The sequence below is a fragment of the Agelaius tricolor genome, unplaced genomic scaffold (assembly GCF_023055355.1).
Source record: "Agelaius tricolor isolate 1412-34295 unplaced genomic scaffold, bAgeTri1.0.p SCAF_1, whole genome shotgun sequence".
NCBI classification, from domain to species: domain Eukaryota; kingdom Metazoa; phylum Chordata; class Aves; order Passeriformes; family Icteridae; genus Agelaius; species Agelaius tricolor.
Genome location: NW_027269261.1, coordinates 88,673,960 through 88,685,862, shown reverse-complemented (window position 1 = coordinate 88,685,862; position 11,903 = coordinate 88,673,960). Strand labels below are relative to the sequence as shown.

General features: G+C 42.8%; 1 protein-coding gene across 3 annotated transcripts; it reads right to left on the bottom strand.

Moving 5' to 3' along the window:
• Positions 1–1,143: 1,143 nt before the first annotated feature.
• TMEM14A (transmembrane protein 14A) lies at positions 1,144–10,248 on the bottom strand. 3 transcript variants are annotated; one of them, XM_071442383.1, is made up of 5 exons: positions 9,779–10,198; positions 8,454–8,539; positions 6,735–6,836; positions 2,605–2,692; positions 1,144–1,606 (listed from the first exon to the last, which is right to left on the bottom strand). In XM_071442383.1, exons 2-5 carry the CDS (start codon positions 8,527–8,529, stop codon positions 1,567–1,569), a joined length of 306 nt encoding a protein of 101 aa, XP_071298484.1. In that variant the 5' UTR covers positions 8,530–8,539; positions 9,779–10,198; the 3' UTR covers positions 1,144–1,566. The 3 variants fall into 3 exon arrangements, with proteins under 3 accessions (XP_071298484.1, XP_071298494.1, XP_071298474.1); XM_071442393.1 differs by lacking the exon at positions 9,779–10,198 and adding an exon at positions 9,431–9,679; XM_071442373.1 differs by lacking the exon at positions 1,144–1,606 and adding an exon at positions 1,613–1,884 and having other exon boundaries at positions 9,779–10,248.
• Positions 10,249–11,903: the final 1,655 nt, after the last annotated feature.

Below are 11,903 nucleotides of genomic sequence, written 5' to 3'. Positions count from 1 at the left end.
CTCTTCTTTTGCTGCTTGGCTGGCTGGTCAGTGAGGCAAATGCTCCTTGAGTGGTTTTTTGTAAGGTTTTACCTTCTGCAGTCACTTCCCAATTTATAAAGCCAAGTGCACTTGCTGCTTACCTTTTCAGTAAGAGTGTGTTTTACCTCAACAGTGCCTAAAGTATGCACTCCTATGTCAGATCTTTACCCTAATTTGATGGGAACAATCACTGTTCCCTTAAGAACATTGCCATAAGCCATCCTTCTTTGCACTTAGTTGTTTCTCCTCAGCGGGACTCCAGCTGATTAGGCAAACAGTCAGCCAGGGTACATGAAGAATTGCTGCCCAGCAAAGTTAACTCCTTCCCTGACTTGTGCCTAAGAAGAGCCAGGTGCATCTCAGAGGTACAAACCACAAGTGCCCCAGTCACCTGGGCACTGCTGACCTCCAAACAGGTTTACGTTAGGATTCCCTCAGTAGCTTTGCCCAGCACAGCACTCGTTTCACTGGGCTATTCCTCTCTTCCAAACAAGTGCTATGATTTAGGAACCATCACAAAGGAGGTATCATGATACACAATAACCTTCATAAGCAAGCTTTGTGTGAAAAAAATGAAAAGCAGCAAAATTTCTGTTTGTCTTCAAGAGGGCACCCCCCCATACTGCTTCCTAATGATTTTGCTTATATTCCCTGTACACTAGAAGACAGTCTTAGCCAAGCTGTGAGACTTCAGGAATATTTATTTTGTACACAAATCAAAGCAACTTAAATCCCTGAATAGTTGGTGACTGAACAGTCTCTTCTGCTTACCAGGGGGGAGTTCAGCAAGATAATCTGTGTGAGAATGGAATGGCAAACCTGTCCCAGAGTACTGAGAGCTTGCAACCTCTCTGTGCAGCATGATGATGAACCTCAGCCATGGTTCATGTCACTGGCAATTTACAGCATGGAACATGTTTTAAACCACTACTGAGTACAAAGCAGAGCACCAGACTCTTTCATTGACAAAATGGCTCACTCCTCTGCTTAAAAAACTGATAAGTTTCAAACCTGTTACATTTTATGTGAGCACTGATTTTTTTATATGTAGAACTAGGGGAACAAGAGCGTGGGTTGGAAAGAAAGTTGGTTTTTAGTGCAACACAGTACAGGCCCGAGACCTTTTTGATTTAGAACTGATTATTTAATCTCAGAAACTACAAAATTATACTTCAATACAAGATACCTTTTTAGCATAAACATGTATTTATAGATATTCTTTAAGAGATACAGTGCAAGAGTAATTCAATTTCCTGGGGCGCTCTGCACCCCTAAAAGAGATCAAACTTACAAAGAAAAATCCCATGAATTAATAGACCGCTTAAATGAAAGTAGATCAAAATATACCAACAAAACACTTGCTTTAGTTTTTAAAAAAGCTTTTAAAATATCAACATATCAATAATTGATTAACAGGTACAGATCTTTTACAGAAAATATAAATGCAGTGTAAGACTTGTATTCAAACTTGTCTTTCAAGTACAGAGACCATGTCTGTTTGGTGGGCATGGCAGTCATATTCTAAATTCTCAGTTCTAAATTCTCCTACAGCAGCATAAAAACAAGCCTCAAAATCATCAATAGGCTGAAAAAAAAAACAAAACAAGAAAACATAAATATGGCTGTCATTAATAAAATGAGTGTAAGTCATCATTAAATAAGAGTGCATTCATAAATAACTGACACTAGAGTCTCTATTAAGCTGTCTTTTCAGGTGTCCAGATCTCCAGTCTTAGTGTCTAGAAAAACAAAGCCCACCTAGGCTGGAAAAGCAATCCACAATGGATAGTAAAATTTTCCAGTGTAAGTCCCGATTCTTAAATGTTGACAAATTGCTTCTGATTTTTTCCTCCCTGTATGTAACTGAAGTAAAACAGAATGGTGTTATATTAAATCTGTAATATTAAAATGAAAAAGCAACCGTTACTATTCCTTCAGGAGATGGGGATTCTGATTTACACCTCGAAAATGTTTTGCACTACAGATTAATTGGGAAAAAAGTTTTGAACTTACTCCATAATTTAATTCCAAATTAATAGATTCAGAAAATCATATTTTCCAGAATGCTGAACAGCAGCAATAAAGCAGCTGGAGCAGCCAGATTTTTTTTTAAATTTGCATTAATACTGGCCAAAGTTCTTAGGTCAGGTCTAAAATGTCCTGTTTTTCAACAGTATTGTGCTTCCAGTAGTTTTGAATGCAGCACTTCTAAACCAAAGTGTTGGCCTTTTTTTCTAAGATGACTATGTTGTATGAAATTAGACTAATTTTATATGTATGTGTTCGAAAACACTAAGGTTTATCTAGGTTCTTCCAAATGCCTTATCAATATGCATTAATGTTTAATTGCTGCCCTCTCCTTTCTGTGCCGAGAAAGTCCCTTCTCACCAGCTGTATCTGCCTAGTAAGATGAAAAAGCTGCTCACTGGAAACAGGACTGTGACCTCGAAACTAATTTCACTGAAGCTGTATAGTTGCTGAATAACAGTGACTTCCACCAACAGTGTCTTGAATAGGGTGTGAAATGGCAACTATTTGATAACCTGTGAAATCTTTACCATAAGATCTGCAATATGTATTTACCTCAGGCATGCTACTAGTCCGGCTGGCATTAATTTCTTGGACCTCTTGAACCTCATTCCCATTATAATGGTCAAAAGAAAAGATGAAACTGTAAAAGACAATCCAACATGTTTATGTTCTCACTTTTCTCAGTGGACCACTCAGGAACACGCAGAGTTATCAAAGGCCATTTCTGTTTTTCTATGAACTGCAATTTAGTGAAACATTAGATCAGAAACAGAGTCTATAAAACCATTCTTACTTTTCCAAAATACACCATTATGATTTCTTTTAGCTACAAATAAAGCTTCTATGTGCAGCACAATGCTGAATCCTATTCCATGAAGACTGGGTAAGTTTGTCAGTCAGTCAATTCTACTCACCAATATCTAAATTCATGGGGATACGAACAAAGTAGAAAGAATCTTGGCCATAGCAGTCACATGAATATTGAATTACAGAAATAGTGTCTCATAAATCCCACCAGTCTAGATCATTGCAGCTGTTTTTTAACTATTCAAGGAGCTAGAGCAACTAGCTCAACTTCTTATCTGTTTTATTTTTAGAATATTAGCTCTTTAATTGCTGAGCCTTAAAAACTATATTGGAAGGTTTGCCACCTGGTTTTGCTACAGAATATGGCTATCAACATCTCCTTCTTCATGACTACAATTCCTCTGGAGCCTTTTGCTATGAGGGAAACTTGCCTGTGGGCAAGGTGGGCAGCCCAAGAGGGCAATAAATGCAGCACAAGCAGCAAGGAACAACTATGAAAGAAACTACATCTTCTTTCTGGAGTAGTCAAATCTAAAAATGGAGGCACCATTGAACTCATCAGGCATAGGGATTTCACTTTGAACTATGGCTGCAGAGTGCTACATAAATGAGAAGACTGAGGAGAACACATGAAACTGCAAAGATAGCTACCTTCATTAAATAACTGGCACTTGAAATGCTTCCTAGAAGTGGGCAGAGAGGCAGGACTTCTCATGAGTAGCTGGGCTTTGTCACTTTCACAGCCAAAGTAATGGCAGTCACACAGGTCTCTTCCCTTTTTATGGTGTAGTTAAACCATCTGGCTAATTCTCTTCAAATTCCACTGTCTAATCCTGGGGCCAGTCCTGTGTTCATAGGTCAAAAATTAGTTTTAAACTCACTTCAGCATACAAAACAAGCCCTGACAGTTACAAGTATCTTACAGAACTCTACCAACCATGTGCACTCATCAAAGATATGCTGCAAAAAAAATATTATGCTCCATTATCCATTGCTCTTATTTTCTAGTCAAATAGCCTTGATCCTCTCAGGAATGTCTCAAGGAGTGAACTATTCCACAGCATGTGTCTTGCCAGAGTCCTGAGTATATTTACAGTTTATTACAAACTACAAAGCATATTCACTCTGTAATGTTCTTTTTTCCCCCATTTGCTAGTACCTGCCTTTTCATATGTTCCAGAGACTTTTTAATGCATTCAACTTTCAGACCAGATTTCAGAAAGTGCTATACATTCACTGTTTCACCTTAAACCAAAGAAATTCAATAAATCAAGACCAATTCAATCCACTGAATCATATACAGATCAGAATCAACTTGCATTATGAATGCTACTAACTCTTGCATACTGAGCTTTGAATTTCTAAATCTACTTCAAACACATAAAAATGCATTAAACTAGACAAGAAAACACAGAGCTTATTTCAGGTGAAGTAGGAAAATGCCTGAAATAGTAATTTATAAAACAACTAAGAGAATTTGCCTGGGGTACCCATTGGCTACATACTCTTTGTATGTAGGACAAGTTACAACAACCTTACTATCAAGGTCTTGTACTAGAATATTACCTAAATTACTGTAGGAGAGTCTTGCATAGGTGAAAACTACTGTCAATAATTATGGTTTGGATGGATGGGTTGTTTTTAGATTTCCTATTTTACATTGTAAGTTACTGCAGTGGTTTCTAAGTTCAGAGTGGTCACTTTGATGCGCTTAATTTCCATCTTTCATTTGTGCTCTAGCTGCTTTTCACATTTTGGCATGTTAGGCACAAGTGAAAACATTCTAGTTTTCTACAAAAGCAATACACATTTGTAATAAAAAGCAATTAAAACCTTTCTTTGTAAACATTCTAAACTAAGACTGCTTTAAAAAGTCTTTGTTCCTTTTACTTTACGTAAGAAAAACTTTCTAAGGCAGTTGTAGTGAACTCAATCTCATCTCATTGCTGTAACTTCTGCTAAAAAAGTACTGTACATTTCTCCAGTTGAGAAACTCCTCACATGCCTACGACTACATTAAATGTAAAAGACTGGGGGGGTATTTTAGATATCAGACATTCAAAAGCACATTAATGGAAAATTTTGTATTAGTCCCTTCAAAACCTGGGAATTCGGAAACAGGCAGCGTTTATAAAGTTTTAATGAGTCTTCCATAAGTTCTGTATCTAATTTAGTGACTTAATTGACCCATAGGAGTATAATAACATACACTACTTAAAAGCATCTCACACTAATGATTATAAATGTACATATATTTAAGGCTATGTCTTCATTCCAAAAAAAGTTTTGGGTTTTTTTTAAACAGTGGGATAGCTTAATCTGAGCAAGGTCATGGTGGCAAAACTGGAAATCCAATTTAAGGCCATCTAGGAGCGGATCAGGTCCACAATTACCACCTTTAATAAAGAACTTGCTGGGAACACTTTGCTGTCAATGCTACTCAACATTTCTTTAAAATGGAAATTTTTATAACTGTGATTGGTGCAAAGCACAAAGCCAGAATGAACAATACACCACAAATTCCAAGATGAGAAAAACTAATTGTGTACTCACACAATCTGGATTAAATGCATTTTAAATGCATTTCTGCATGTGAAACCACAGCCTAAACCACCTTTGCTAAAACCATGAGTGAGACAAGCTCCCAACAGCTCTTATTGCAAATTCACTTGTGCAAGGTTTACGTCCCCCAAAGGGATTGCAGTTTTTTGCCTCCATGAGGGTTTCATGGCAAACTAGCTGCCACGACAATTATTGCCCAGTCTGTATCCTGTCTTTCTTAGCAGCAAAGGAAAACCCCTAAGTTAAACTGTTCCATTCCCTGGCAGCTGAGGATATGTTACATTATGCAACAGTGGATCCCACATCTCCATTATTACTCAGATTGCAAAATTCAATCTGTAACTCTAACGATTTTATTGTAGTACTATGTCCTGTTTATCAGCTTGATTGCTCAATATGTACAATGTTAGGCAAACATCTCATAAAAGGAGTAACACACACCTACTGGCTTTGTGTCAATGATCTGCCTTACCTTGTAAATGGCTCCTGAATTTTGCAAGTGTTGAAGATTGCATGCAAGATGTTTTCCATTAGATCTGTATGGCAGATTACCTCTGTCAAGTGGGCAGTTTGTTTTATCTCTCTCTTTGAGTGACCACATTCACACCTCCCTCGGGAGGGGATCTCTGCTGATAACAGACTATTGAATGACAGTGCATGACTGATAAGAACTATGACATCCCGTTGTGAGATGCTCCGCCCAGAGGGAGGAGCCAAGCATTGCTACCCAGATATAACCTGAGATTCTGGAACACCAGCATAGCTCTCTCCACAGGATTCCCCAGAGAAACAGCAGCTGTCTTCATCTTCCACGGGATCTTCAGAGGAAGAATACATCCTTCTCTACAGATCCCCCTTGCTCCAACAGAACCACACCTGATACTTCAGGAGGATTGCAGCCCCATTTCCAATTGGACTGCTACCAACACCCCACAGGGTGTCAGGTGGGGTTCTGACTCTGTCAGGGTTGATCTAGTGTACTGCATTGTTTATTTTATTTTTTTTTCTTTTCCCTATTAAAGAACTGTTATTTCCTGCTCCCATATTTTTTGCCTGAGAGCCCCTTAATTTGAAATTTATAGCGATTCAGAGGGGTGAGGAGGGTTTACATTCTCCATTTCAGGGGAGGCTCCTGCCTTCCTTAGCAGCCTCCTGTCTTTCCAAACCACGACAGCAAGCTAAGCTGAAGTGTTGAACTCTAGTTAAAACCCAACATTTAAACCAAAGCAATACCAAAAATTTACTAAAAAGAGAATTTTACATGCAGTTCAGGATGCTGCTTGTTTGTTTGTTTACTGTAGTGAAACACTTACACAATGATATCTTCACATTTCTGGGATCACACGTTACACAGTAAGCTCCATAACCAGCCACAGAGCCAAAGGTGAGTCCAGCAGCTAAAGAGATTTTACTACCTGCAAGAAATCATTCCAGTGTTATTTCTCAACACAAGGTCTTTAAGCTCAATCTTTATACAGCAGCTGTCTCTCTACAATAGAACTGATTTTGGGTGAGCCACATTGCAGCTTAGCTCACCCAGCATGAAGAGAGAGGTAATATTTCTGCAACTGGGTCATTCTAATGTGTGGGATTAGGGGCAAAGTCAACTAAGTTAGAGGGAGATGATCAGGATCCAGTAATACTTGCAACTTGGGAAAAGTACAACCCTAAATTTGGCTATTTTCTCTATCACACTTAAGAAGGATTTTTGTAATTTCTCTGAACTGTATGTTCATTTTAACTATATCCTACAGCACTTAGGAGTCTACAAAAATGGTAGAAATGTACCAATATATATAAAGAGTAAATTGGAAAACATGTGTGGTCATAATGTCAGGCCTTTCAGTCTGACATCAGTCCTGGACAAAGAAATGCTATCACCAACATCACATTTAATGAATAAAGAATGAAAAAAACCAAAAAAAATGGCAGCGAGGATGAAAACAAGGCTTCTAAAAGTAACTTGACATCTTCTTGCTATTGAAAGACTGGTTCATAAATCCCAGATATATCCCTAATATTTTAAATTTCTGAACAGACATTTTTCTTGGTACCATATGATAAAAGTGTAGAATCTGCACAGCAGACCTTATTTGAATTAAACTGATCCCCAAATGTTTATAAATAAAGAATTCAGATCCCCAATGTCATTTAGTTCCCAATCCTTTTGAGTATTTTTAATCAAGACTCTGCAAGAAAATGTAAATCATAACCAATAAAAAATTATCTAGATCTGCCACAAGGATCAACCAAGTATTAGAGTGAAGAGAACAGGTGAATGGGATAGTCAGTGAATGCAACCGGCTGCAAACACAAAACCACAGCGTTTTCAGAAATTCGGCCATGTCTCTGAGAGCAAAGCGTGTGCACACAACAAAGGGAGATGGTGACCCTGAACCACAAGAATGGTGACGGACAATGGAGCAGGGGCGGTGACCGATGCGCTGCCGGGGCTCTGCGGGGAGCAGACAGGAACCCGCCCGCAGCTCCCGCCCGCCCATCCTCGGTACCGCTGCGACCTCTGCCGGTGCTGAGCCGGGACACGGGACTGCAAAAACCCCTGGAATACCGAACTGCGCTTTGTGGTACACTGCCACCTAAAACCCGACTCGTTATCTTACTGTGAAAAGGCACAATTCTAACAGTACCAGAGAATTAACCATCAAAAGGAGAGGGCTTTCTCCCACCGTGCCTCTGGAAATGTCAGAATCAAGCCTGGATTTCTCTGTAGAAAATAAGCTTTAATCAAGGATAGACCGTGCTCAACATAGGAATGATTGAAAGGCAATGAGAAAGCCCAAAATGTGTTTAAGGTCAAAGATAACATGACAACCTCCACTCTTAGCCCTGAAAACAAGCTCACTTAAATGCTTAAGTTAGCCCAAGAACATCTCATGAAACTCAGTGCATTTACAGCAGCATATGATGGATGTAAAATGCAGCTGTGCTAATTACAGCAAAGTTTTCATGTCTCACACTGCACAGAAGAAATCAAATGCTTCATTTCCAAATCCTTCTGTCCCAGTACTAACCTTTACGAGTGTATGCTACAACTCCTCCAACCACCAGCAATGAAGCATATGCAAAACCAATCCAGTCAACAGCCATGGTCCCAGCCCTGGAAAAAACCAAATATATTGCAACTGAAGGCAAACAAATTCCTTCCTCCTGGTAAAAAAGAAATCATTATTTAATGGGTTCTAAATAGCACTACACTCTCCTAAGGCATGTTTAGCACCGTGTCAAAACATTCAGAAGGTGAAGGTGTGCCTGCTGGCTATTGCACCATCCTTTCACTAACTGCTGCCCTTCCTTACACCCAGTATAGGGATATACCATATTTCCATTAGGGGATTTTTTGGGATATATGTGGCATACAAGCTTGACACCATCCAAAGCATGTTTAGTTGTACTTGTGTCATGCTGCTGAGCTGAGAGCACACTATGGATTCGTACAGGTCTCCTGAGTGCTCAGCGCAGGGCTTGCATTTCCTTTCACCAACACTATACCTGGAGCACTTCAAGAGGCATGTAACAAACACTGCAGCTGGCAAAAAACCGAATTTTTAGAGTCTATTCAAAGTTTCCAGACAGAAACTTAGGCTGTTTTGGGAAGCTACACATACAGGTACTTTATCCTGTATCTATGCCCCTTTTATTTCACCTTTACATTTCGGTGCATTGTCTGAAGTTAGGTTTCTGTTCCGCAGAAAGCATTTTAAGGCTCTGTTGTGATGCTGGTCCCTACTTCGCTGGCAGTGCTGTGTAAAGGCAGGAATGGCAGTGCCGAGCAGCCAGAGAGCCCCTGCAGCACCACGGCCTCTCTCCCATCAGCGGTGGGACACACCTTTGCCCTCGTCCTCCCAAATTAATTAAGCACATCCTTCTTTATACCTCAGCGTCTGTGCCCTTGACCACAGTGTTAAAGGGTGCTAGCAAAGAGTGCTCACTCAGCATTTCATTTCAGGCCTTTAGTATTTAAAGTAAGCAACTCGCAGCGAGCCCACACCTCCCCAGGTCGTAACCCCTCAGGACAAAAGGTGGCTTTAGGGGGCCATGGCACCCCGGAGACCGAGGTTTGCAGAGGCGGGGCCAGGGATGCAGGGGACAGGAATTCCCAGGCCTTTGATGTGCCTGGCCTTCGTGGCCGCCTCCCGCCGGGTCTCTCGCTTCCCAGCGCCGCGGCGCAGCCCCCGGGCGAAGGCAGGCGAAGGCGAAGGCGGCCCCCGGGCGAAGGCGGCCCCCGGGCGAAGGCAGCCTCGGGCGAAGGCCGACGCTTGAGAAGGGACGGCCCCGCGCTCCGCCCAGCCGCCCGCTCGCCCCCCGCCGTCCCCGCGGCAGCTCAGCCCCGCCGTACCTCGTCTCGCCGCGCCGCCCTCCGACCTGCCCCGGCCCCGCCTCCGCGCCCGCCGGGCTCCGTGGGGCGCCGGCCCGGCTCAGCCCTTCAGCGGCGGAAGGAGGGCGCCTGTCGCCGTCGTGGCGGCGGCGCGGCCCGGCCCGCTCGCAGCGCCGCTAGCGGAGCGGCGGCTGGCGGCGCTCGGCGGAGCCGGGCCGCGGGGGACAAGCGGGTGGCAATGAGCCGGCAGGGCCCTCGCGGCCAGGGGGGCAATGGTATCCGGGGGTGCATCGGGAAGAGCGTGTCCAGCGGGAGGTGATTCCTCCCCCCTAGTCGGCCCTAGTGAGGCCACATCCGGAGTGCTGTGTCCAGTTCAGGGCTCCGCAGTAAAAGAGAGACATGGAACTACTGGGGAGAGTCCCGCGGAGGCCACAAAGATGAGATGGGATCTGGAGGATCTCTTTTATAAGGAGACGCTGCAGGATTGAGTCTGTTCTGTCTAGACAAGAATGAGAGAGATCTCGTTCATGGGTATAAATCAAAGCTGGGTGTTGGGAGGGCGGTGCCAGACTTTCTGGTGGTGTGCAGCAAGAGGACAAGGATCAATGGCCATAAACTAAACCACACAAAGTTTCGGGTCAGTTGGACAGAGCATGGTACTAATAATGAACTAGACGGTCTGTATGGGTCCCTTCCACCCCCAGCAGTTCTGTGAGTCGTGGCTATGCTGGTGCAGTAGGGCAGCACACTCTGTTGGGGCCCCTCAGTTACTGTGCCCTGCTCCAGGGTGGGCATCTCCTGCTTGAGACTCCTTATCCAGCCATTCAGGCTCTGGAAAGGTCCATGGATATTTTACTCTTTTAAGGCCAACCCCCCTTGCCGTGTTGGGGATGGAAGAACTCAGGAATGAAGGAGTCCCATCTGCAGATCCACTTGTCCCCAAAGTGCGCCCATTCCACGGGGACAGGGTGAGGGTCTGCTGCCTGCAGCCCCCGCAGTCGCCCTGTGACTCAGCAATGGGCGCTCATTGCTGTGTCAGGCACCCTTCTGCCCCCTGCCCCTCTCATAAGCAGGTTCCTCTCTCTCCTTGCTTGTGTTTTTTCAAAGTCTGAGGGCTGCTGCATGAAGCCAGGTGAGCAGGCACGTAGGCTGAATGCTCGGATGTGTTTGTCAGGGTAAATATCAGGCACAAGCCCTGACACTCTGATACTAAACACGTAGCTAATTTATGAAACTGCTTGATGTGGTTATTTTAACACCCTGACTTCTTGTCTGCTAGCCCTTTCTGCTGGACCCATTCCACTGCAAGCTATTTTTGTCCATATTTTGTCCCCCTCCGCAGTGTTTCTTCAGCTTTTTCTCAAGTGAGTGATTCTTGACCAGCACAGGACGTGTCCTTCAGGGGTGATACAGGGGTGCCTGTGTGCGATGTTCCTCACACTTCCCTTGTTCCCACAAATAGACTGAGCATAAACATGGCCACAACAGGGAGAGACTCACAATGCCATGTGATAGGACTTGGATACCTGCCTTCTTCAGGGGTCATTTGAAAATCTCTGCCAAAATCCTGTGTTTCCTTTAGATTTCTTTGCTTAAAGGTGTGGGAGTTTTCCGCTCCAAAGAGCTAACTGGAAAGCAAATCAACATTCTCATTAGGGTAAACGTATCTAATTTCCACTCCTAACATTCCATTTGTTTTTTTCTGGTAGTGTTTAACTGCTGCAATACAAACCCACTCCATGTGAGCTGTCCAAGTCTGTCTGCTCAGTGGAAAACAGACTGCTCTCCTTATCTCACCACAGTGTCTGTGGGAAGGAAAACTTAAGGTACACCAGCTCTGGAAAACAAACACAGGACACTTGAGGGCAGGATGGCTCCAAAATGCAAACAAAAAGTGGATTCATAAGCTGAAATCCAGAAAGTGGATTTCTTGATGAAGTAGTATGAGACTTGTGGCTCTTGAAAAACACAGTAAAATAAACAGGGAATTAAATGGAGTAGAACCATGCAATTCTATTTGAGGAGATTCCAAAGTGCAACAAATACAGTATCTTTTGGCACCTCTAGGATAATAACCAGCTGTGTTCATTGATTCAATGATACTCATCACTTAATAAGACTGGGTAACCCTGAAGTCTGAATAAAA

What these genes read in the sequence shown, in the direction of transcription:
- TMEM14A (XM_071442373.1), bottom strand. Translation starts at nt 8,529, where the DNA reads ATGGCTGTTGACTGGATTGGTTTTGCATATGCTTCATTGCTGGTGGTT. An exon ending in TGTAGCATACACTCGTAAAG is followed by an intron (nt 6,837 to 8,453) that starts GTTAGTACTGGG and finishes GATTTCTTGCAG; the next exon opens with GTAGTAAAATCTCTTTAGCT. An exon ending in AAATGTGAAGATATCATTGT is followed by an intron (nt 2,693 to 6,734) that starts GTAAGTGTTTCA and finishes TGTCTTTTACAG; the next exon opens with TTTCATCTTTTCTTTTGACC.